At 37.8% G+C, this 27,956-nt stretch overlaps 1 protein-coding gene across 1 annotated transcript in view; it reads right to left on the bottom strand.

Annotated features, from left to right (window-relative positions):
• The window catches only part of LOC128858109 (T-lymphocyte activation antigen CD86), a 261,339-nt gene that overhangs the window by 7,585 nt on the left and 225,798 nt on the right, over positions 1-27,956 (bottom strand). The window contains exons 4-5 of the mRNA XM_054094096.1: positions 7,531-7,658; positions 1,786-1,954 (exon numbers count right to left, since the gene is read on the bottom strand). Of these exons, the coding sequence (XP_053950071.1) occupies positions 1,786-1,954; positions 7,531-7,658 (297 nt within the window). The remainder of the gene's footprint in view (positions 1-1,785; positions 1,955-7,530; positions 7,659-27,956) is intronic.

The following is a 27,956-nucleotide window of genomic DNA, read 5'->3' as shown; positions in this document are numbered from 1 at the left end:
AATTACTTGCCAAACAACTTGCGTTAATTACAAAAGTTTATGTAGTTATTTTGAACTGACTAAGCTCTTGGGTGCTTTACTAATTTTTTGCTATTTTGCTCGTTTTTAGTTTTTCTCAAGACGAAACGTAGATCAAAGGCATAACACAATTTTTTCTATTTATTTATGTAGATAGATATTACACAACTATTTTTGTACTTACTTGTATTTGTGTTTTTTTCGCTTGGGGGATTTGAAAAACATATTTCTTATCCTTGGTTTTCCTAGCCACAACTGTCTGATTTAATTCTCATAAACTATTAACGCCAAAGAAAACTTTTCTGGCATGGGAGATGCCAATAATGAGAGGTGCTTGGAGCTAGGTGTCTAGCGAACCATGACGTATGCCCTTTTGAACAATATCATGTGATGTTAAAAGTTCGGGCCATTTTCCACCTAAATGTTTTTTGTGAGACATATCACAGCTCATATCATACAGCTCATGGGGTCATACATATAATAAGACGATTTAGTTTTGTCTATAGTAGTAAAGCCAGTGTAGTGGAATCAATAGTCTGCACAAGACTACTTCGCACAAGTCTTGCCCTCCTCACGCAGATGACAGTTACCGCATATGAATGAAGCACGAGCTGTATGAGCTTTACGGAGATATTGACATAGTCAAACGAGTCACCCTGCATCGACTACGGTGGCTGGGTCATGTTATCCTTACGGAAGGAACTGCTCCGGCGAAGAAGGTGTTTCAAAAATTAATTGGCGGTTGGCGGCATAGAGAACGGTCACGTGTCCAGTGGAAGGACCAAATTCAAGATGACCTTGCTTCTCTTGTCTTAAAAAACTGGAAAAGGTGTGCGGAAAACAAAGATGGTTGGCGAGACATTATTCGGTCAGCTGTAACTCCAAGGAGGGTTGTTATGGCCAATTATGTAAGTAAAAGTCCCACAATAACTGAAGAAATACGAAAATATGCCACATCACACAACACACGACTTTAATCGCACTCAAGCCCTTTTGTCACAAAAATAATTGCAAATCCCTTAACCTTCACCAGACTCAAGAGAAAGTCTACAACAAACCTAATTTCATAATCAATTCTTTTATATCATTACTTATCATAAAATTGGTAAATAGTTGCACCACTGGGTATGCTCCATAAAAGTTTTTTTCTTCTTTTAAATGATATTTAAAAAACAGAAGAAATGAATTAAAAGATTAAATTAAAGCTTTATTTTGCAACGAATTGTGTGTTTTAATTAATTTAATGTTAATCCTTCACAAAAACATTTTTCCATGACTGTCCTTAGTAATTTGACAACCCACTGTATGCTAGTTCCAAATACTTTTCTCATAAATCGCAATTATCAAAAACCAGTAGTTCAACACAAAAGTTCAAATATGAAAGTTTGATTTATAAAAGTACATTTACACGAATTAAACTCAACCCACGTCCATTGGCAATAAAATAAAAGTTGTCCGTATTATTGAAGTTAAACTGCTGAATTTGGATAACGAAGAGTCTCATACACAAACTCCTACTGAGTTTCATCCACATAACAATAAATCATGCAATCGAAGTATATCAGAACAGCAAATTCATCATACACACACATCCACACTCGTATCAGCAAACATGCGATGGGTATCAGAACTCATTGAAAAGCATGGAGTTACTCGTGTTTCCAAACAACCAAATTGTTTTAGTTTGCTCAACTTTCACTCAGTTGATCTATCGCATTTAGTTTTTGCGTATGTATATGTAGGTATTTTGCCTGTCTGCTTACTCACCATCAACGATGTGCACGCGCACCGATGTAGGATTTGCATTCGATGGCGTACATGTGTAGAGTCCTGAGTCCTGCTGTATGGCCTTCTGCACCAATAGTCGACTGGTGGTGACTACACCTTTCTCAGTTACCAGTGATATGCCGCCACGTGGTGAATCAAAATTTATGACCTGGAATCGAAGGAAACAAAATGTGAAAAACGAAAATCAATATTAAAAGTTGTCGAAAAATGTGAAATTTCTTACGGCTAAAATGATTCAATATGAGCGTAAGAATAAAACTTGGTATTTAGGATTACATTTTAGTTCAGGAAGAGCAGGAAAAATAGCATTTCTAATATAAGTCAAAGCACATCAACTCTGTCATTCAATAGAAACAAAGTGATATACTCGTATTTGTACATAAAGTTTGCTTAGGTAGTAGAAGTAAGCAACAGTGAGCTCATCATAGTTACTTTTCCCCACAATATATTAGGGGAAATGAAAAGTAAAGTCGTTTTGGCGCTGCTTTATCGTTTATGAGTTCATTGCATAGTTGGAAGTCCTGCCAGAGATATTTCAAAGTTAAAGTGGCTCGTTTACTAGCGAAAACTTAAATTTTAAATTTTCTTTCGCTATTTTGAAGTGAAATGTCTAGCCAAATACCAGAAGACATTCATATTCGCCATTGCATGCATTCACAAGGCAAGTAAAGCAGCAGTTGCGACCAACACATTTGATCTTTTCGAGTCACATCGATCAGGAAAACCAGCAACTTTAGACAATGGCGCATTAAAGGCGGAAAAGGGAGCAAAACCGTGTCAGACATTCAAGGAACTGCCAAATGTTCTTAACTAGCCTTGGTCGACTAGCCAAGAACTTTGGCAACAAATTGTTAAAAAAAAAACAAAGCAGGTGTGCCGGATAATCTGTCTGAAGCAAAGAGAACTAACCGATCCATAACAAGCAACTAATTGCTTAAACAGTACAATACAGAACCGGTTTTTGATTGCTTGATCAGTGCAGATAAAAAATGGGTCGTGCGTGATAATTCAAAACGCAAAAGGCAGTGGCTCTCTCCACGTGAACTGTCACGAAGGACTGCTAAGCCAGGCTTACATCCGAAAAAGGCGCTTTTGTGCTTTTGGTGGTGTACACGTGGAGTCGTCCATTTTGAGCTGCTTGAACCAGAAGAAACTGCAGACCTTTATTGTGAACAATTAAATCGAGTAAATCAATCGTTCATTGAAATATATCCAGCGATTTTCAATAGAAAAGGCGTTCGTTCCTACGACAGTTGGTTCTACTTAACCGGAACGACCCGGATTCATATCCGGCCAATAGTCGCTCCAGCAGTTGAAATAACAACAGCAATAGGAAAAAAATATTATTTTGCAACACGCTAATGCACGACGAAGATGACGCAGAAAACTGCCTGCGTAAATCTAGGTCCGCCTTTGGATGGTTACAGCCAATTTGGAAAAATCGACAAATCTCGCAGAAAACTAAAAGAAGAGTATTCAACTCATGCGAAAAATCCACACTATTATATGGCAGTGAAACGTAGCTGGCGCAGAGAAGCATTACGCAGAAACTACAATGCTTCACAAATAAATGCCTTCGGATAAAAGTAAAGTTCTTTGGCCGAACACTATCCGAAATACGTAGCAGATCACCGAGGAAGATCCAATCCAAAAGGCGATAAGTGGCTGTAAATGGCGATGGACACTCTCAAAAGGACAAGGAAAGCATTAGCAGAACAGTGTTGTAATGGAACCTACAAGGACACAGACGAAGATGTAAATGTTTTTGAAACCGTATGTGCCAAAGTGGAATAGTAAAGGAATAAAAAAAAAATGCATGACCGCACGTGTGGTTTCGTTTAGTTATTAATTAGCTGGTATAAAATAGATTATTTTTAAAATTCACACGCGAAAACCGGGATAATGAATTAAATCAAAATTTGGAAAAACTTCCTTTCGAAAGTGGGTTAAGGTTAGACTGACCTGGCTGGCTGAAAGCCATCAGATAGACCTATTGGTCCTTAGTGGTACCAGATGGAGCTTGACCTTTACGTTTCCTTGTAGTAGGCTTCTTGTAATATGCCTGCGTCTTTTGCTCATCTAAGTAAATTCTGAAGCTCTAACCCCGCAAGGCATTCTAACCTCTCATATTGTAGAGCTCTTAAGCGGTTTGGTCCTAGCTAACGCAGAGCAAGAACATAGAAAAAGTTATAGCGGTTCCCTCTCTTCTAGCTCATTGCAAAATGTTGCTCGATGTCCTTGCTAGTACTATTTCTGCAGCCTTTCCTACCGCAAAAACTACTGCTTGAAAAATACTGCAATCATCAGGAAGCTTAATCGGCCGCCTGATGTCCAGCTCAGCACAATAAATCCTTGCACCTACTCCGTCCATCATTTGTGAGCCTTCAGTAAATATATATTAAGCGTATTGGGGCTAGGTTTCATACCTCTTTTCCATCCCTCTTCTTCTATTGTTGTTCGGAATCTCTTCACCCAATTGTACGTCGTATTGCGCTATGTCCGAATATTTTAGTGGTAAATTCACCCATTACGTTAAATCTTGCGGCAGATCTAGCTGCTAGACCTTCTGCCGCAATGTCAATCGGTGGTAAAGTACTCTTTCAAGTGATGCCGTTGGAGTAGCTTTAATTTCCCCTGTAGTGCACAGTGCACCAAGACGTTGAATACTGTTGAATAGGAGTTTTGTGTGTTGTTTTTGCCAATGCAGTCCACCACACCAGAGCACCATAGAGTAATATTGGCTTTAGTATAGCTGAGTAGCACCAACACATTATTGAAGGAGATAGACTCCATGTAACTCCCATTCTTCTTTTACATGCATATAGTGCGTTACAGTTTTCTTCCAAGATTGCCAATATTCAACGGACCCATCTGGCAGCCCTGTATCTTTTGACAGAGACGTCAGATCGCTTAATGACATACCGCCTTGGAAGCGTCAGTCCAAGCAGATTTTTACCATGGAACAGTACATGCCACGTAAGCGCTCCCAAATTGTTGAAATTTACATTCAACAAAAGAAGTCAATTGTGAAAACTCAACGTGCGTATAAAAAACTAAACAGTGTGAAAAGTGCGCCTTCGAAGAACACCATTAAACGTTTGTACGAAAGGTTTTCGACTGGAGATGCTCTTTCTAATCCAAAGAGGCCAAATCAAAACCGGCCAAGGCGATCGGATGAGAATATTGCTCTTCTGCGGGCCAGTGTTGAGACGTCGCCAAGGACATCCGTAAAACTCAGCAATTGGGCATTGCTCAGTCCACTTTACAACGAAGTATCCGCATTGATTTGCATTTATTCCCATATAAGATTGAATTGACGCAAAAGATTGTTGCCTGCGGACAAGCCTCGTCGATTGGAATGGGCCCAAAGAGTCATCGAAATCCGTCGGGTCCGTCGAATATGGGCAACCCTGTATATTGTACTTTCGTGATAGTTTGCTATCCAAAATTACTCCAAGGCACTTTGTGTTGTCCTTAAGAGTCAGTTCTACGCCATTTAGTTTCAGTTTCTAGTAAAAATTATCAAATCTGTTTTATCGGCGTTAGTCCCCAAGTCTGTCTAAGTTGCCCATTGATACAATATTGCTAGTGTATTATTCATTATGTCGCTCACAGTATCTAGGTATTTGCCTGTTACTATCATACTAAGGCTATGTCATATGCATATGATACTAGTTTAGATGCCGTGCCGTCAAATTTCGTTAATTGCTCATTAGCTGCGTGTAACCAGACAAAAAAAACCAGAGAAGTGGAGATAGAACGCCACCTTCTGGCATACCGTCACATGCTAGTTTAGTGAGCTTAGCTTCGTTCCACTCCGCACGTATTACTCTACAACCTAAAAGGTTCTTTATCCATGAATAAACAGCGGGTTCTGTATTTGTTGTATCTACGAATGGCTTCCCTCGAAACATTGTTGAATGTACCATTAATGTCTAGAAATACTCCTAAAAGCGGGTTTATCCCTACAAAATTTTTCTCTGGAAATCGCAGTTACTCATGGCAGGCAGTGCTTTAAGGGGGTAGTATGGTATTTTTTTTTTTTTTCATTTTTTTTTTTTTTTTTTTTTAAATTATTCTATAACATCTTAAGATTATTGTGTGAAAGTTTGAAGTGCATTAGAGTAAAATTGACAAAGACACAAAGGATTAAGTATCTACCTCTCCAACCGGGTTTCACGCTGTAAAAATCTTCACAAATCTTTAAACGCGTTTTTCTCACACTTGCCTTTTTTACGGTCGGTGTCCACTGTAGATTCATATCTACTGCACCGATTCTTTTCAAATTTGGTTTTTTTGTTTCTTTACTTTATTCACGAGGTAATGACGTCGAGTTTTTTTTTTTTTTAATTTTGTCATATTTTAGAACAACAAAGTTTTTAAGTTTTTTTTATGAAGAATCGGTGTTTTGACTTCAAAGCGCTTTAAAAAATTAAAAAAAAAAAAAATTCGACGTTGTTGCCTGCGAAACTTTATTAGCTGATGAAATCAATTTGGTTTTTTGATTTTAGTTGATCCAGTAATGAGTTCTGAGGGACACCGCAATAAAACTTTTTTATGAGACGTCCGCGAAGATTCGCTGCCACCAACTCATTTCTTCATAAAAATCAATGAAAATTTCACACAATATTCTTTAAATATGACTTTATAATGAAATAATTTTAAAATTTTGAATAAATCAACTGTGTCGACAGTTCTGTCAATGAGTTCTGAGGGACACCGCAATAAAACTTTTTTATGAGACGTCCGCGAAGATTCGCTGCCACCAACTCATTTCTTCATAAAAATCAATGAAAATTTCACACAATATTCTTTAAATATGACTTTATAATGAAGTAATTTTAAAATTTTGAATAAATCAACTGTGTCGACAAAAAAAAATTCGAAAAATATGCTTGTTTTACACCGAATTAACCATACTACCCCCTTAAAAAATTCGTGTTTCACACAGATCACACAAATACGAGAAGTCACTTTTGATATGTCTTGACACACCCACTATTTTTTTTTACATTTTTTAATGGCTGCCTAATACCACGTAATAACCGAAGATTAGCCAAACAGGCTAACAATAAACGCACCCATGCTTAAAATTATAAAAGAAGTTTGTTTAAATCTGTCATGACGAACAGAGCAAATAAACTATATAGGAAAAAGAATACCATAAAAACTATAAATCAGGCTGATATGCGCACCAATACAAGCTAGCAAATGCATTTATGTCAGTTATTGTACCGTACAGGGATTTAATATCCCTTCGCTTATTATGGCTATTAGTCATTGGCGCTTCCCTTCCGCTACAACTCTCTCTCTACCTTTATTTGCTTTGACATTTTTGACATAATTTTTTTTCGCTTAGTTGCTTTGTCATTTGTAAGTAATTCTATGTGTGTTAGTCTTCCGTTAAAATTTTTCTTTTATATTTCAGCTCTTTAGTGTTCATGCCGGCCTTTCTGGCGTACCCTCGTCAAATGAATTCACATTTATTTGCCAAGTAAATGTCATATTTTTATGACATAGACAAGCCCCCCCGCCATCGTGTGCTTGAATACTCACATGTGTGCGCTAGTAAAAAATCATTATAATGAAAATTCTCTAAATTCTTGACAGTAAGTTTCATTGTATTGCCAGAAAACAAAAATTAAAGATTTTTTTGCAGAATAAACTTTAGGAAGGTCGGACAACTTCCTAAGTCACCTTAAGCCAACTTTGGTTTCCGCTTACCTCTCGATTATGTGACCAAATGACTGTTGGCGGCGGCTCGGGAGCAAATTTTACAATACAAGTCAAATTGATTGTTGAACCTCTATTTATATGTAGCTCTGGACCACCAATTACTTCAGTGATGGGTTCTGCAAATAAAGAATAAAAATATTTGTTGAATAAATTGTTATAACATTATAACATTATAACTGCTATTAGATGGTTAATATGGTTATCTTGCATTAAGTGTAATCAGTTTTAAGGTTATTCATACAAGAAAAAAAAAAAAAATAGGCATTTTATGTTGACTACATACATATGTACAAAGGCTCATTTAGATCGGGCTGTCGACGATCCACATGGCAGCCATATGCTGACCACAGACGTTGTTCCCTGTGATTACACCCACCAGTACTCTCAAGTCCTTTCTGCTGAATCTTAGGAGAAAGGTCGCTATTTTCCTGTTTGGTTTTTTCATAAAGCTACTCTGCACGAGTTCAACCCAGACCAACGTCCCCTATGGGCAGACCCCTCGAGGTCGGCAATCCATTGTTGAATCGATGCAGAATTGACACCTAGAAAGGGTTCAGGACCTAGTGACATACTTGCAGAGCTTCATTTGTCAATTTATCAACTAACTCGTTCCCTGTAATACCACAATGTCTAGGCGCCCAAATAAGACTAACTTTGTAGTGTTTTGCAACACAATTCAGTTTTGTCTTTCATTCACAGACAAACTACGAAGATCAGCGTAGGTTAGAAAGGGTTTGCAGTGCAGCTTGACCGTCACTACAAATTCAAAAACTGCTACCCTGCAACTTTTTCTCAATTAGCCAGTACGCCATATTCAAGATGGCATAGACTTCCGTAAGGAATACCGTGGCTATCTGTCCTGTGACAAAGGAGTACTTAGTGTCTTCATCTAAGTACCATCCAAATCCGCTACCATCACGGGTTTTGGGTACGTGGGTGTAGAAAATTGTTGATATCCCGTTAATAGGTTCTCTGAACTTAACCATTGATCACTACCTGGGATCAGAACATCATACTTCCTACCGAAACCAACGACAGGCACTCGATTGTCCACTGGCATCGAGAACAGTGTACACCGCTCCGACAACTGGACAACTGGTGGGGTATCTGACAGTGGCCAGTGCTTTCTTCATTTCCCAGGCTCCGTTTAACTTGAGCCTTTACGCCTTCATCGCTTCCTTTCGAATTTGAAGATCTAGAGGTTGCAAGTTCAAAATGGCATTAAGGACACCACTAGATGTCGTACTCATGGCACCTGTGATACCCCAGCGCACACTTCTCTGTAGCCTGTTTAGGGGTTTTACTCTGGAATTAACCATTGTAGCCATCCACCATACTACAGAGGCGTATGTAATAATGGGTATAATTAGGGCAATGTACAACCAGCGTGCTATCGCCGGTCTTAGACTCCATGTCTTGCCTGGGTTTCTCTTACACTGCCAGAAGACTTTTAGTGTTCGAGAGACCTTCTGCTCGAAGTGCTTCTTCCAGGTAAGCTTACTATCTAGTGGTGTGCGTCTTGATGTTGTTCCACAAATGAAGGGACCTACAAATTTAAGCAGACTCTGAACGGCAAATGGTTTTTATGAGTAGCTTTTTCATGGCGGAAATACACTCGGAGGGAGAGAGATTTATATTGTTTCACCGAAAAAGTGACTATTGTTGAAATATTGTTCTTCTCCTTCTTTATTTGCTTATTCATTTACGAACGTATAGATATCACACAATATTTGATGTCTTTTTTTTCCTTAACGACATTGCATAAAACATATTCATTTATATTATTTCCAATTTCTTTATAAATGTCTCTATATTTAGCTGCACTCCATAATTCTGCCACATTTCATATGTCCATCCAATGTCCTTTATTTCGTATCCATGGTAACTGCGTCCGGCCAACGCATCGTTTCTCTTCCGTATTAATTGTAACATGTGGTATTTTGTGTTTCTCATTATGTACCCAAGATAAGCTGTCTTGCGACGTTTTATTGTTTGTAGAAGTTCGCGGTTCGATTAACTCGTTGTAGAATCTCCATGTTAGAAACCAGATCGGTCCAAGGAATTCTAAAAATTTCCCTAAAAATCCACATTTCGAAGGCTGTTCATGTCAGTGTCTTTGAGTATCCAAGATTCAATGCCATATAAGAGCACATACCACACATGAAATTTCACAAAACAAACTGTAAGATTCATATCAAAGTCAGCACCCACATGGGGGAAAACTCTGATACAAAAAACATATGCGAATAAGACGGAAAGAGTATTTAGACTATGTACCCTTAGAGTTGCCTGTGCATTCAGGACAGTGTCGTATGAAGCAGTGTGTATCATATCGGGTATCATGTCACCAGATGTAATGGCCTCTGAACTGGGTAGAGTCTATAACAAAGCCAAAAGCCTAAGCAGGCGACTAACGGCAGAAGAGCGTAAGGAAGGAAGACAGAGGAGCATAAATGAGTGACAAAATCGAGGGGACGCATAAACTCATCAGAAGCGTACAGGCATGGGTTGAGAGAAGACATGAAGACACGAATTACTACCTGACAGAGTTCCTGACGGGACGTGAATGCTACAGAGAGTATCTTCACAGACTCGGCCACGAGGACGCAGTAGACTGCTCGTTTTGCGGCAACGGCAGTGAGCACGCAGAAGATATCTTCTTCCCCTGTCCAAGATACGCATTTGAAAGAACGTCGATCGAAGAAATAATAAAAGAAAGAGTAACTCCAGGCAACGGCGGCCGCCGTAGCCCAATGGGTTGGTGCGTGACTACCATTCGGAATTCACAGAGAGAACGTCGGTTCGAATCTTGGTGAAAACACCAAAATTAAGAAAAACGTTTTTCTAATTGCGGGCGCCCCTTGGCAGGCAATGGCAAAGCTCCTAGTGTATTTCCGCCATGAAAAAAGCTCCTCATAAGAATATCTGCCGTTCGGAGTCGGCTTGAAACTGTAGGTCCCTGCATTTGTGGAACAACATCAAGACGCGCACCACAAATAGGAGGAGGAGCTCGGCCAAACACCTAAAAAGGGTGTAAGCGCCAATTATATATATAATATATATAACTCCAGGCAACACTGTAAATCACATGCTGCAATCGAAGTTGGTGTGGGCCAAGATGAGAGAATGGCCCACGAATGCGTTACAGGAACTGTGGAAAAAATAATGGAACCGCAGTAAAGAAAAAAGACAAACAAGTAAGGAAGGGTAGGTAGAGACAGGAACATATTTGAAGAGCCATAATGGCCAGCTTTGCCATTGCAATGCAATGCTTAAACGGCGGTACCGCAGGGCAAACTAAAGCTACTGAGGTCGGAGTTAGGGTTTAGTACGTAGGTGTAATGTTTTTCAAGTGCAGTTTAGTAGGTTAATACGAGTACTGACTGTGCGTGGTTCCGCATGAGGTGCACCAGCGATCAGTATGAATCGTGCATGCTATGTAACATATAGTTATATTTCGGCTGATGTAGCTCTTATTTCGGCTGATGCATCTTAATTTTCATTAAGTCAGCATTTACGGTATTTGAATTTTGACACTTTTTCTATCTGTACGTTGTGAACCACCAGTGTGTGATTAACGCCTACACCTGTGTTACTTCTAATGACATGCATGAATTCCGTTTTATTTATGTCAATTTTCAGACCGTAATTTTCGCTCTGCTGAGCAACTTAATTTACTAGTATCGTTTGCAAATCATTGAAGTTATCTTCTAAAAGAGTGAAGAGTGGCATCATCGGCGTATCAAATGTTATTTCTAACCACTCCGTTAACTTTTATGCCTTCACATGAATTCCAAAGAGCTTCTTGAAAGATTTTTTCACAATAGATGTTGAAAAGGAGAGGATAGGAGATAGAAGAGAGAAAAGATAATATACATTCTTGCCTAACACCTTTGAAAATGGGGATTTCTTGCAAGTTTAGAGACAAACGAGAAAAATGATATATTACGCTATATTTACAAATTGAAAGAAAATCAACAGAAAGAGTTATGGAGCACTTACAATAACCGGTACCGCCTTATTAATCCTAACAAAACTAAAACAACCTACCCTACAACAGTATTCCAGCGCTCAAAGTTTTCTCAAGACTTCGCCTCGAGCATTTTGCACTTTCACACCAACATCCTCTCAATAGAAGTTACGACCCAGGTTGCGTCTATTTTAACATCACATCAACTTCTACGCTACACATCCTGGATACATGCGCAGCACTCAACAAGATCAGGGGCGACATATTTTCATCGAGCACGCCATCAGAGCTTTTAAAAGCCCCTACTGCAGAAAATATTTCAAGAATATTCAAATATATCACCAAAGCTAAATTAAGTACCAACATTTAATGAACTTAAACTATCAACTTTAATTTGGGATATACAAAGTATAACTATCTATACCAATACCAATATAGTAGCATGTATTTATTATGTATACTACGCAGCTGAAGGCATTGTTGCTAGTGCTGCCACAAATATGTAATATATTTATTTATAAGTATATTTCATTATCAGCCATGAAAAAGCTCCTCATAAAAATATCTGCCGTTTGGAGTCGGCTTGAAACTGTAGGTCCCTCCATTTGTGGAACAACATCAAGACGCATGCCACAAATAGGAGGAGGAGCTCGGCCAAACACCCAAAAAGGGTGTACGCGCCAATTATATATACATATATATATATTAGGCCGGGTCGATTTGTGGGGAGGCAAAAAAATCGCCCATTGCTCTGTGAAAATCATATTCTAGGGATCAAAATAAGAAACTTTGCCGAAGGAAGCATACCTCTAAAACGAGTTCTGATGTCTCCCAATTTGGGTCAAACTTTTGGGTCGATTTGTGGAGGGCAAAAAAATCGCCCATTGCTCTGTGAAAATCATATTCTAGGGATCAAAATAAGAAACTTTGCCGAAGGAACCATACCTCTAAAACGAGTTCTGATGTCCCCCAATTTGGGTCGAACTTTTTAGTTTCTTTTCTATAACTCACTTAAATTAATTTTTTCATTTACATATATTCTGACTAAATACATTTCTTAAGAGAAAAAATAGATATTATTATAAATAGATAATAAATATTGTTATAAATAAATAAAAATAAAGAAAAAACATAGCCATTTAACTGACTTTTTCATGTAAAGGCCAAAAATGGTCATATTTTGAAATGATTGTATGGGGAACCCCCCAGGGGAGTTCCAGGGGGTGTGCCACTGGCATGGGTGGATCGGCCGTGTAAAGTTAGTGGGGGTCGGTCATATATTTGGACTCGATTGGAGCACTCTAAATGGGTCAAAGTGGGATTTTTCAAAATTTGCCCCTACCCAAAAGTTCGACCCAAATTGGGGGACATCAGAATTCGTTTTAGAGATATGGTTCCTTCGGCAAAGTTTCTTATTTTGATCCCTGGAATACGATTTTCACAGAGCAATGAGCGATTTTTAAATCGACCTGTCCTAATACGTATATATATATATATCATTATCTATACTAATATTATAAAGAGGAAAACTTTGTTTGTTTGTTTGTTTGTTTGTTTGTTTGTTTGTAACGAATAGGCTCAAAAACTACGGGACCGATTTTAAAAATTCTTTCACCATTCGAAAACTACATTATCCAAGAGTAACATGGATTACATTTTATTTTGGAAAAAAATAGGGTTCCGTAAGATATTTGGATTTTTCCGACACAAACTGAAAAAAATCTTATATATAAAATAAAGTCAACTTTTTGTGTGTGTTCGCTAACCGGCCGTGTCTGCACCGAATGAAACCAAACTTACACACATTGTTAAGAAGGTATTGAAGATGGTTTCCGTATAGTTTGGATACCTATTGGTGGATAGGGCTCGAGATATAGGTCAAAACGTGGACCCGGGTAACCTTCGGATGTGTATGTACAATATGGGTATCAAATGGAAGCTGTTGGTGAATGCTTTAGTCCAGAGTATTTTTCATGCCGCTCCGTGACTAGGGTCTCGAGATAGAGACCAAAACGTGGACCCTAGAATGTGTTTGTACAATATGGATATCAAATTGAAGCTATTGGTGAATGCTTTAGTACAGAGTATTTTTCATGCCGCTCCGTGACTGGGGTCTCGAGATATAGGTCAAAACGTGGACCCGGGTAACCTTTGGTTGTGTATGTACAATATGGGTATCAAATGAAAGCTGTTGATAAGTGCTTTAATACGGGGTAATTTTCATATCTATTGATGACTAGGGTCTGGAAATATATGCCAAAACGCGGACCCGCCGTGTCTTTGCACCGAATTAAACCGAACTTATGCACATTGTTAAGTAAGTATTGAAAATGGGTTTCGTAAAGTTTGGTTGTAATTCGGAGCAGTGGCAACGGGTACAGCGTTCTTTTGAACCAGCCATAATGTCGCTTACTTTTTTAACGCTTGGGGCGGAACTGAACTGTCAAATTGACAGTGAGAGTTACAATGCGTCAATATTTCTTTCTGATTTGGATGCCATAAGGAAAAAACGTAAGTGCAACATGTAAAAATTGTTTGTGAATTTTTTTGGAGTGGATTTTCGAACAGTGAATAATTTCTTACGAAATTTGAGAATTTAATGTGAAATCCGAATGAAATTATGCGTTCGTGGAAAAAACAATTTTTTTCGTTTTTTTTTTTTTTGAAAAATATAAATGGATAATGGTTAAAAAAGCTCCAATGCTTAATCAAACATATAAATTGAAACGAAAAATTCATGGATGATCAGGAAAAAAGACGATTGTTTATTCATATGCGTTGATTTGAAATTTAAAAACAATCTTCTTTTTTCCTGCTTTTCAATTTATATTTTATAATATATTTACTCAAAAACAAATAGAAAAACAAAAAATATTGTTTATGCCAAAGCGCTTGAATACAGAATAAAGAAATAAATAATATGAAAACCATATATTTTCTGTTCTAAACCATATCTATTCTATTTTAGTTTGCCCAGGTCGGGGGCCGGGTTTGCTAGTATTAAATAAAATAAAAAAATACTTAAATAGGAATTCAGCCACTTCAGAAATATAAAGTGGAGTCCAAACATGGCTAGCTTGCGCAATAACATGTAGCTGGGTACTTTGTCGGATCCTTTAGCATATGCAGTTTACTTGGAGCTTTGATAAAAGTGTGTCAATGCAGTATTCGCTAAAGACAATGCACCACATTATCCATGTTTTTTTGTTCAAAAACGAAACGAGTACTCGCGTTAGACAGCCCTAATAGAAATGGCGAAAAAAAGTTCAAGAAATGTTTCGAGAGCTGAACTAAACGCTGGCATAAGTGGTTTGCAGTTGATCGGGAGTGCTTTGAAAGCAACAATATCACGTTTGAGAAATAGTTTTCTGTATTGAATTTTTTGAATATATTCCAGCAACTATTTTGATCAAGTTGGTATGCCATAGTTTTAAGCTTTTTGGACTAAAGAGGTCTGTGCATAGGTCACATTATTATTTTAATATTATTCCTCACATGGAGAGTTACCAATCGAAATGCTTTATATATCCATCTTCAATACGCTTTATCAGTGTCTTTATTTAATCCGCTTAGTAATTAATTTTGCGCTTAGTTAACAAGAGATAACACTGTGAGAAAATAAGCAGTCTCAAGATGAAATAATTTTTTGTTATTTTTGCTTTCTTTTGTCTTTTTGTTTTGTATAAACAGTCATTCAACCATCGTCTTGTATTTCTTAGAAGATTATCAAAAGCTTAGCCTCCCAGAGGCATAACATGATAAAGTACTTAATTTTGCAGTGCAAAACGCGCACACAAAAGAGATTTTCACGTTAAACGCATAAAAAGAAACTACTAAAGAAAAGCCGAAAAAAACCAACAAAACAAAAATAAAACAAAAAATGGACCACGCACAAAAATTTATCCGGAAAATCCTTTCTTGTTTTGAAATTAAAGGATTTCTTGCACTCCGTGTGTTCATCTGCAGCTGCCAACTCCCCTCGCCAAGATTTGCTGTCTCATTTCAGTGCTTTTCCTTGTTTTATTCCACTTCATTCATTTTCCACTACTCACGTACGTCTGATTGCTTTTATTTTTTCTCATATCTATCGTATTTCCATTTTTCGGTATTCTTTTGTGTGGATTTTTGCTCCGTCAGTCTCTGCTACACGAATATCTGTTCAGAGCGGGTGCGCTGCGTTGGCGGTATTTATGGTTCCAGATGGTTTACTATTGGCTGGGGTTATGATCTCAGCGGAAATTATGACCTTTTGCTTTTAATTTGCTGCGTTAATATGCGGTACTCATACAATTTCCATTTTTACACATGCACATTTACATATCTATGAATGTGCAAAATGTTTGGGTTAAGTTAGGGTCACTGTGACTACTGTGTACTCGTATATAAATATTTAAGCTCTGCTGTGGATGGGGTCGCGGTTCTGGGCATTGCAAATATGCTGAGGGAATAGTGAATTTTCTTTTACTATTTTTGTACATCAATATGGAGTATTTATATTTACTGGTAATATGAAATAATACCTACAAGTATTTATGTATGTACGTAGCTCTTAGGTATAAATATGGGATTTAGCAAAATTTATGACAAGGCAAATATGAGGTGATGGTTGATTGCGTGGTTGCTTCAAGCAAACAAAAATGCCTTTCAAAAATATGTATAAAACTATAAATGAAGGGAATTCATAAAGGGTTGAATATTTTAATAAATGGTTTTTGTATGCGCCTTTTAGTTTTTATTTTCTCTTTTGTTGCTATTTGGTTTCTAATTTATCCGATAGGCCACTGGGATATGCTTAGGTAGAAGTAATGCAATTTTTTTCTTGCAGTTAAAGCTGCTTATGAAAAATAACGAAGGATTACTTTCTCAAAAGCGCATAATTATGCCATCATCAGAAATACCGACTTCTTTGGCTGAATGAATGATTAAAAGGTACTGCTTGGTAGTGTTAGGGTAGGCGCGGGCGTATGAGTGATATGGCTTACACATTTCTGGCCATATAACGTGGCGCAATTTTCTTTTTTTGACAAAAACAAAAATCACACTAACTTAAAACTGAAGTGATTCAAATTTTTATTTCTACCTTTACACGCATTAGCAGGTGTTGAGAACTTAAAACTAGCAAACATGCTATTCCATGAAAAGCGGGTACAATGGGCGATATCAACATTCAGCCCATACAATTCTCCTGGTCCTGATGGGATATTTCCCTGTCTTTTACAGCAGGGTGCACACCATATTATCCCTAATTTGACCAGACTACACAAAGCAAGCTTACTGCTAGGATATTTGCCTACAAAATCGGCTGAGGTTAAGGTCGTATTTATTCCAAAGGTAGGGGAAAAACCCGAACAATTGCCTAAATCATACAGACCAATTAGTCTCAGCTCATTTTTCCTCAAAACAATGGAAAAGATAGTTGATCAGTATATTAGGGAAAACAATCTAGCTAAATTCCCACTGCATCCACTTCAATTTGCCTATCAACAGGGAAAATCCACTGAGACTGCAATACACAGCCTGGTAACAGTTATTGAAAAGGCCATTGAGTCCAAACAGATAGCTCTATGCATTTATTGACATACCAGGAGCTTTTGATAACATCTCCTATGAGGCAATCTATAATGCCCTGTATCTAAAGGTGGTACCTGAACCCATCACTAGATGGATAATATTCATCCTGAAATCTAGGGCGATCAGCACCGAACTAGGAGGAACAATCAAATCTATTAAAGCCACAAGAGGTTGCCCTCAAGGTGGCGTACTTTCTCCTCTTTTGTGGACTCTAGTCATAGATGAACATCTCCACGAACTGAATAACCTAGGATTTCACACTCAGGGTTACGCTGATGACCTAGTAGTTTATGTGTTAGGCTGGCATGAGGAAACCATTTCGGATCGCATGCAGCAAGCCCTTACAATAATAAACAAATAGTGCACGGAAAAAGGGCTCTCCATCAACCCATCCAAAACAACACTTGTACCGTTTACTAGGAGAAGGAACATAAATCTCAAATGTCCGACCCTTAATGGAACAACACTTGAACTCTCGACAGAAGCGAACTATCTTGGCGTTAGTCTTGACAAAACGCTTACGTGGAATTCCCATATTGAGAGAGTTACTTCAAAAGCCACAAGGGCATTCTTTGCCTGTACAAGGCTTTTTGGTAAGACATGGGGACTAAACCCTAGAATGACCTTCTGGACATTCACCACAGTTGTAAAACCCATAGCCACTTATGCATCCTTAGCATGGTGGCCCAAGGTCAAGCAAAGAAAGGCGGCAAACGAATTAAGCAAACTGCATCGCCTGGTATGTGTTGGCATTGCAGGGGCTATGAAAACATGTCCCACGGATGCATTGGATGTGCTCCTGAACATACGACCGCTTCGAATTCTAATTGAAAGGGAAGCTCGCTCGAGTGCCTTAATACTAAAAGGTATAACTGAACTTAAAAGTGGGGATATGAAAGGACATTTAAAGATCTTAGAAGACTTCCTACATAGTCCCATTCTTCATAGGGATGATATACTATCACCCAAACCAATACTCTTCAGGAACTTCGAAGTTATAATTAATGAACGAACAGACTGGGGAACTAACTCTATCACTTTCAAACCTGGCTCTCATCTGTGGTTTACCGATGGGTCCAAATTGGAAAATGGTAGAACAGGGGCAGGAATCAATGGTCCCAAATTCAAAAAATCGATTCCGATGGGATCCTACCCAACAATATTCCAGGCAGAAATACATACCATTGAAATATGTGTGAGAGAATGCCTTAGAAGGAAAATGAGAGGTACTCACATCTACATACTTTCAGATAGCCAAGCGGCTCTAAAAGCCCTTCTATCAGCAACTATCACCTCCAAATTGGTAAATGATTGCCTAAACCTGCTAAACACGTTAGGAAACCTCAACATAGTAACACTATGTTGGATTCCGGGACATGAAGGACATGAGGGAAATGAAATGACTGATGACCTTGCAAAACAAGGAGCAAATATGCAACTTACTGGCCCTGAGCCTTTCTGTGGACTAACAAAAGGCCACATTAATGAATTCCTTAGGAAATGGGGATAAAGAAAACTTGCCGCACACTGGCTAAACTGTGCCGGTCAGCGTCAAGCCAAACTATTCCTAAGTCCCAACAAAGGAATATCTGACAAACTTCTATCACTAAACAGAGTAGATCTGCGTCTTTTAACCGGATACCTTACAGGTCACTGCAGCCTGAGGTACCATCTAAATAATATTGGTCTATCCGAGACCAATGTCTGCCGCTTTTGTGAAATGGACATAGAAAGCTCAGAACATGTGCTTTGTGAATGTCCTGCGTTGGGCAGACAGAGACTTCATCACCTTGGTGGTATCGTAGTATCTCCATGCAATCTTTGGAACAACAAACCCAAAACTGTGCTAAAATTTCTAAAAAGCCTAAAACTCTAGGGTTACAAAATAGGCCTTTCACAATAGATCAGCTCTGATCGCAGTGCGTAATGGCCTTCTAATAATAATAATACGCGCATTAGCTATCTAATTCACAAGTGGCAAATTCATTCACGTACGACGCCATTTACAAAAATTATACATTTTCTCTTAAATATGTATAGGTATATATATATATAATTGACGCGTGCACCATTTTTGAATGTTTGGTCGAGCTCCTCCTCTTATTTGTGGCGTGCATCTTGACGTTGTTCCATAAATGGAGGAACTTACAGTTTCAAGCCGACTCCGAACGGCAGATATTTTTATGAGGAGCATTTTCATGGCAGAAATATACTCGGAGATTTGCCATTGCCTGCTGAGGGGCGACCGCTATTAGAAAAATGTTTTTCTTAATTTTGGTGTTTCATCGAGATTCGAACCGACGTTCTCTCTGTGAATTCCGAAGAGTACTTTGCCCAAGTATCTGCATAGTTGTACCTAGTCCTACAAGTTCATTTGGCCCGCAGTTGTATACTCGGTACCTATCAGATTGGGGTGGATTCTTTTCTTCCTTTCTTTTAATCATCTTCTGTGGAGATATATGCTGTGAATTGAACTAAAATGAACTCTGAGAGCTCATCACAGCCTGGCTTTTCCTAAATGCGACTACATCGTCTGGTATGGATTGTATTTTGAGTTGCTCTATGCTTGCCGTGATCGCTGGTTCCCCAAACTAAATTATGTAGTGCTCTGCAACAGAAAAGGGAGGTTTTAGGTCGGCGTTTGCACAAAGATACTACCGCTTTGCTCGGAAGAAAGCTTGGCATCATAAATGGTATGCCTTTTTTAAGCACAGCCCAGTGATATATGCCAGGCTGCTATGTGATCTACTGCAAGGTTTAGAGACAGGCGTTTCAAAATGACGGGCATACGATCAGCGCCCCAAATCAAGATAAGTCCTTGAAATTTGATCACACAAAAGCCGGTGTTAAGACTGGTACACAGATCCTGTGGCACATAATGGGATTTATCCACATTTTCTTGCTATGATTCTCTTAGAAGCGCGGTTGCTAAATGGTCTGCTTGTCGTCTAGAGACATTTGAGGCTGTACTGCTTATTCAGCAGCAAAAGAAAAATAACACACGATTTAAAAAAAAATTACAAGTAGCCTTAAGTAAAACAAATAGCATATTCATAAGCAGTGGAAAAAAGTTTGTTTTTTCCTAAGACATATTCCACTTGCATGTCCTTCGAGTGCGAAAGCCTCAAGAATGCGTTGCATTAGTTAGTATACAACAACAACGCCAAGGTCTCATTAATCAAGTTAATTTTAGATAAAACCGCTGAAATTAGTAGCCACTCAAATTGTTTTCAGTATTTGCATTTGTGTATGTGAGTCGACTTGGTGTGGATGTGCACGTAGCTTGTGGCAGCAGGTGCTTTAAATAGGCAAATATAATTTCGCCCTCCACTTGCTTTCACTTTATGGTATTTGGCTATCTTTGCTATCTTCCTACGGTGTCATGCGGTCAGTTAGACAACTTTGGTTGCGTCAGAGTTCTTGACATCGCTGACAGCTGGGCATAATTAGCTAAATTTTTAATTACGAAAATTTATTAGTAGCATTTATATGCGCTTTTTATTGTTGTTCATGGTGCTTATGGTTGTTATTTAATAAATTCAAGGAATTATATTCGTAGATTATATTAAAGACGAAAGCTTGACGAATTGATTGCAATAAAATATTAGACAGTGCAGTAACCTTTATACATTTTTAGATAACTTTTTTATAACTAATTAATTTCAAAATTATATTGGGTGTTTTTTAAAGGTTTGAAAACTTAAAATTATAGTACAAATATTTCCTTATTACAGAAATATTATTGAAATTTATTTTTTTATTACAGTCTGGTAGATTTTTCATGGCATTAATTTTTGAATTCCAATTCCGCCAATAAAATCCGAAGTAAAGTATTATAAAGGGTGGTTAAATTTCAAGGGCCGATATTGAATATGAACCTCACCTAAACGTCATGTTGTTTTCTACATTTCATTTGACATTTTTCAATTTCAGACTAATTCAATTTGAATTACAGAAAGATACACAATCAAGCAACGCGTTACAGTTATTCAGGCTTATTATGAAAACGGGCGTTCAAATCAAAATGCATATCGCACACTTCATCTTCAGTGATGAGGCACATTTTCACCTCAGTGGATTCGTCAATAAGCAGAATTGCCGCATTTGGGCGAATGATAATCCAAGAGTGATTTCCGAAAAACCAATGCACCCACAAAGAGTGACTGTTTGGTGCGGTTTATGGGCCGGCGGCATCATTGGGCCGTATTTTTTCCAAAATGAGGCTGGTCAGGCAGTTACTGTGAATAGTGTTCGTTATCGTGAGATGATAACGAACTTTTTATGGGCCGAATTGGAAGATATAGATGTGGGCGATAAGTGGTTTCAACAGGACGGTGCCACTTGTCACACAGCTAAAGAAACAATGACTCTTTTGAGCAGAAAAATTTGATGGCCGAATAATCTCACGTCGCGGCGATGTCAATTGTGACTTGACACCGTTGGACTTCTTTCTTTGAGTTTATTTGAAAGAAAATGTGTACGTCGATAATCCAGCGATAATTCAAGAGCTAACGGATGAGATAATTCGGCAAATTAACGGCATAGAACCACAATTATGCCACAGCGTCATCGAAAATTTGGACCATCGGATGGAGGTGTGTCGCCGTTTGGCCAATATTTTATTTTATACGTAATTGAGTCATACCAGTACTATCATAATAAAGAGAAATGACAAAAATTTCCTAAAAAAATTGTATTTTATTCAACATCAACACCGGCCCTTAAAACTTAACCACCCTTTACATTTTCATAAAAAAAATAATTGGATTTAGAAAAAAAAGGAAAAATAATCGAAACTGGTCGAAATGTTGCGGTATTTCCGCGGCCTGTACGTTCAAAACTGTCGGTAGCATTGGCAGAGAACCCAGAGGAGACAGCGAAAGGCTGCGTCATCAGCACTGAGAAGCCTTAGTTTCTTCCCTTGCATGGCCATTTGTCGTCTGTTTGCTTACGCCAATAAGCATAATTGGCTACCGAGGAGTAAATTATGAGGAAAAAGAAATGATAGTAACTACACAGAAGAAAGAAAAAAAACAAGAAACTAATTCTTTAGAAGCGATAGAGTAGTTAGGCACAATAAAGATGTGAATTCCGATAATTTGCTTTGTCAATTATTTCTAATACTACGTAAATTATGGGCAACTAGTATTTACATTCCTTTTAACTACTTATGTGCGCAAGTGTGTAAGTACAAATTTACACTAACAAATTGTGATAAGCATAATTTAACGCGCTATGGTAGATAAAGTTTGTATTAGAAGAAATAACAGTAAAAAGTTGCGCGCAGGCGTTAGTAAGCGATTCGTTTTCATTTTTGCAACATGACCAAGATTTTCCTATGTGAGTACATACATACATACATAGGTTTGTGTAAGAATTGAATGCCTTCTTCATATATTTGTACTCGCGCTTAAATGAGCCATAAAATTTTTACGAGTTTCAATGATAAATAGAAAAAGTTTGACAAAACCATTTGCAGAGAAGGACAAATCCATTCACGCATCAAATTTTCTATGCTTCTGCTTTTAAACTTCAGACTCCTGCCAACTGGTGTGAAAATAAAAATATTGAAATTAAAGTTTTTCTTGCAAAGTAAGCAGAGTTTGTAAAAGAAGAATGAAAAGATAAGAAAAAAGAAAAATAAACTCATTTTATCGAGCACAAAGTCTTAGTCATAGAAATGGCGACAAATCTGAAATTTGTGTAAATTACAAATAATGTAAAGCAAAAAACGGATTTTTTATTTAATAACCTAATACTACGTGTGACTATGCGTTTTCTTGCAAAGAAGAATTTATTTTCAAATCGCAAATTTTTTTTTACATTTTCTAATTTCTTTTATTATTTAGTCATTGCACTGAGTAAGACGCGAAAGAAAAATTCGTTTTCGTATATTATTTAAATAATTTCAAGCTTTCCATTTTTCCGCTTGTTGCTCTCTATATAAATACGAGTATATGCATATTCCCTGCGTGCTGTGCTCCCTCAGCAAACAAGTAAAGGCATACAAATATCAACAAACTAAATGGCATAATATTTATGTTACTACTCAGGTATCCTACCTAAGTTTATCTCCAAAAAAGTACAAGTACAAGCAAGGGAATACACATATGGATGTGTGCGTGTGTGTGAGCATTCATGATTTTCCAAGTTGCTGCATAAAGCTGTTTTATTGGCATTCAAGTGATGGTAACACAATGCCATGGAATCGTAAACCAGTCAATTATGCGCATTACGTATCAGGCGAGTCACTTTTGCTGGTAATATGACTGACGATGTACAAAAATCTCTTTTTCGTCTATTGGTTTTAATATTTATTTATTGGAAATTACGATGTGTAAGCGAAATTTAGGCATGAAGCTCTTCACATAAGCAGAAGTGCATGTACGTATATACACATTGGGGTGGTTCATAAAGAGTTGAAGGAGTGAATATTTACTAGGGCAGCCTTGGAAAAGTTCTATTTTGAAAAAAAAAAACAACAACAACATAAACTTACTTATGGGGGCATATCAGAAAAAGAGTTACTAAAACGGAACATCTTAAGGCGGAGTGCTGTCCCCTGTCCTCTGAGTGCTGCTAATAAACTTCTTGCTAAAGAGCCTAGAGGAGAGAGGGTAACACATTATAGCCTATGCGGCGGATATTATGATGGTACTAAGAAGGAAATTCCCCTGAATAATTCTGAAATAAGTTTTTTTTTTTTTTTTTTTTTTTTTGTTTTATTATTATTTACATTGTAACTAGTTAATAAATTATAAACTAACGAACAATTTGGATTTAATTTTGTACAATACAACTAAATTTAAAAATACTCTGCATCAGGCTTGCAGGGAAATGGGCTACTGCGTGAGTTGGTGCGGTTTTTTTCGTTTCAGCCTTTCTTTCCATTTAACGGGGTCAATTAGGGCTGAGGCTTCGCTATTTACATGGTGGCGTAGTCTTTCCATATGAGACTTAGCGTTGATGTTGATCGAAGTGGCAACTGATTCGATGCCAAGGTCGCGTTCGATATCGGTGTTACGGACGTACCAAGGTGCATTAACAGCGCATCGTAGTACCTTATTTTGGAATCTTTGTATGGATTTTATGTTGGTTGAGCTTGAGCAGCCCCATAGCTGGATCCCATATGTCCAAATTGGTTTAAGCACCTGCTTATATAAAAGAATTTTATTGTATAGGGATAAGGCTGATTGGTTGCCCATAAGCCAGTACATATTTCTAAATCTGATATCTAACTCTTCTCTTTTCTTTTTAACGTGAGCATTCCATCTAAGCTTGGTATCTAGTGTCATACCTAAGTATTTGGCGGTGTTGTGATGCGGGATTTGTACGCCGTTTATATGTAGTGACAGATATTTGATTTTCTTCTGTGTGAAGTCTAAATGAACCGATTTTGTTTCGTTTAGTTTTATGCGCCATTTAATGGTCCACTCGGAGATTTTATTTAAATAAATTTGAAGGTTTTTGATTGAGTCAATCTGAGTTTCTCCTACCGATAAGATGGCTGTGTCGTCAGCAAAAGTTGCTGTGGAGCAATTTATGTCAATAGGTAGATCACACGTAAAAATAATATAAAGAATGGGCCCCAGCACGCTGCCCTGTGGGACGCCAGCTTTAATTTCCTTAATTAGGTAGAGTAAAATGTTTCTGTCGCGGTTTTGGTTTTGCAAAGAGTGTTCCGTCTTATGTTTTCTGGTGAAAATGAGTTCTAAAAAACCCCTGCGCTTAACATCAAAATAAAAGGCTACAACTCTCGGCTTTTTTAAAAAAAGGCTCATCTGTGACGATTTTAGCAAAGAAATATAATGTTGCTAAATCAATAATTTGTAACATTAAAGCGAAAAAGCAAGTGATTTTATAATGCGTAAACAAGACGTATTGTGGACCTGGAAATAGAAAAAACTGCGTTCTTCAGAGTTGCCCAAAGTAGAAAGAGCTCTTTATCGTTGGTTTATCCGAATGCGAGATAAAAACTGGCCAGTAAGTGCTCTAATGTTGAAAGAAAAGGGAAAACCACTGCATGCAAAAATTAAAGAAAATGAAGCAAAGTTTTTAATAGTTATTAATAAAAATTGCTTTTACAGTTTCTCAACAAAACACGTTTGCTCCTTGAAATGTGCTAAATTTTAATCAATTAATATATTTACAACTAGCCTAAACCCGCTCGCGTTGTAGTAAAGTGAGGCGGATAGACCAAGTTAAGAATTGTAGTAGCTCAACTTGTATGTATATTAATGAAGAATATTGTAGTTTTTCATTTAATAACGATAACAAAATGTGTAATCCGTGATAAAGGTTTTATTGACATTCATACTGCTCAAAATTAACAAATTTCCTACAGTAAAATATAAGCAGTAGCACACAACATCTCTATAATACTGTAAGTACATTTTTGGAGCAAAAAATTTCACTTTTTAATTCATTTGAGGGCATTTGGGTAAACAACGTTGTTCGTCGTATTATTGGGGTCATAGAGATATAGATTTCTTGGGTTACCGACTCTTGACCAAGCAACATATAATTGGCCGTGTGAAAAACATGAGGGACTCCTGCGACGTTCAATGATTGTCCTTGTGCCTTATTAATGGTTATTGCAAAAGCAAGACAAACTGAAAACTGAAGTCGTTTAAACTCGAAAGGCGTATCTGAAGGGATCAACGGGATGCGAGGAATGCAGACATTTTCACCTGCCGATTATCCAGACAAAGACGTTGCCTCCATGATATTTGGGTGTAAATTTTTGACAATAAATCGAGTCCCATTGCATAACTTCGGGGATCTTAAGTTACGCAGCATCATTATTGGATATCCTATTTTTAAATGTAATTGATGAGATGGCATTCCCGATGATTCCAGCGAATTCAGAAACTCAACTGGGTAATTAACAGCTTGATCTTCATCAACAACCGTGTCAATAGACTTGTAGGTTGTTACAGCTCCCGGTAACTTGTTTTGAATCGTTATATTAAGGTTAGTTACTTGATCGTTTCGTGGCGCTAGGATCGTTCTTTCTCGAGGCCACTGATGATTTTTGAAATTGACCTCAATGTCATGGAAGACAGTGTTAACGATATCTGCTGCAGATGTAGCTAACCGACAAAAGTTGTCCGGAAATGTCACTGAGTAATTGCCGGGTGTATTCATGGATCTACCTTCTCCAATTTGCAAAAGCTGGTTTGAGAATTCTCGTGAGGCCTCATCACCGTGTAGTCGAACGCGCATATTAGTTGAAAGTGTCAATTTTTTAACGTGCCTCCACAAATATGAAGACTTTAGACACGCATTCAGTTCGTCCGCTGCTGTACCACTTTGAATGACAGGAAGAGTTTGACGAAAATCTCCAGCCAGCAGCAAAAGCGCTCCTGCCATGTTGTTTCTTTACCTCTTAGATTCTGTAAAGTCCTGTTGAAAGCCTCCAAAGCCCTTTTATGTGCCAACGTACATTCATCCCATATTATATTCTGTTTACAACAAAACTCTAATAGACATCGAAGATACATGTTTGGTGATTATTAACAAACCGCTCGCACAATTGGGTCTCACATCACCCCGAATAGATGACATTAATATTGCAGATACTGATATTGCACGAGAGACAAATTACAATTGTTATTGCAAATTTAATAATGAATTTGTGAATGAAAATATGCCCATTGACTTCCGCGGGGAAAACTACATAACCATGCGCATTTTTGTATAACTCCGTTGTGAAGTTTAGGCGGCGGTATCGAGTAACACAGTACAGACATTCGCATTTATACATATAGATAGATAGATTTTCGAAATAATTATTTTCCTCCATACAAACTGATTAGGAATCTTTATGAGTTTTAGGGGCGCCAGTAAATATCAACCTATTTAGGAATAAAAAATGCATCTATTTTCTTTTTTAATACAGAACAATTTTGAAGGACGTTTAAAAAAAAAATTTCTACTTTGAATTTTAATGGTTCACCCTAATACAGGGTGGCTGATGAAAGCCGCTACCAAAAAAAAATTGAATAACTTTTTTTCTTTTTAAGTTATCTGTTCCATTTTTGTTTTAATTTTCAGATTGATCTTTAAAATTTATTAAAATGGATAACAGGGACACGCAAACAAGAATTTGGATAGTCCGCCGCTATCACGCACTGGAGTCCGTAGTTTTGGTACAGAAAGAGTACAGGCGGATGTTTGGCGGCGATCCCCCGAGCAGATGGACCATAATGAGACTGGTGAATAATTTTGCTGAGCAAGGAACAGTCGCAAGAAGGCCTTATCATCGAAACCCACCAGTTCGGACGGAGGAAACGATCGCTGCTGTAGCTGCAGCTATACAAAGCAATCCAAGGGTTTCAACAAGAAGCTTATCTGCTCAACTTGGTGTCAGCCGGCAGTCTTTGCAAACAATAATGCACAAAGATTTAGACTTATTTCCCTACAAAATTCAAATGGTTAACAAACTGAATGCAGCAGACTTGCCGATTCGCTTGGAATTTTGCCAGAAGATCCTGCAAATGGTGGAAGAAGACCAAAACATGTTAAACTGCCTTTTCATGTCTGATGAGGCCCATTTCGATTTAAACGGCAATGTGAACAAACAAAATTGTCGAATATGGAGTACTTCTAACCCACAGATACTCCACGAGACGGAATTGCATCCTCTTCGCGTGACAGTGTGGTGTGCGGTTTCATCACGCTGTATTGTCGGGCCTTATTTTTTTGAAGAAAATGGTCACACCGTTACGGTTACTGGAGACCGTTATTTGAAAATGCTGAAAGAATTTTTCTATCCAGAACTACACCGAAAGAGAATTCCTTTCAACTCTGTGTGGTTTCAACAAGATGGGGCAACGTCTCACATAGCCCAGACTGTTATGACAGAGTTGCG

The sequence above is a fragment of the Anastrepha ludens genome, chromosome 3, assembly GCF_028408465.1.
Source record: "Anastrepha ludens isolate Willacy chromosome 3, idAnaLude1.1, whole genome shotgun sequence".
Classification (NCBI taxonomy): Eukaryota; Metazoa; Arthropoda; class Insecta; order Diptera; family Tephritidae; genus Anastrepha; species Anastrepha ludens.
This window is presented reverse-complemented; position numbering and strand designations above follow the sequence as displayed.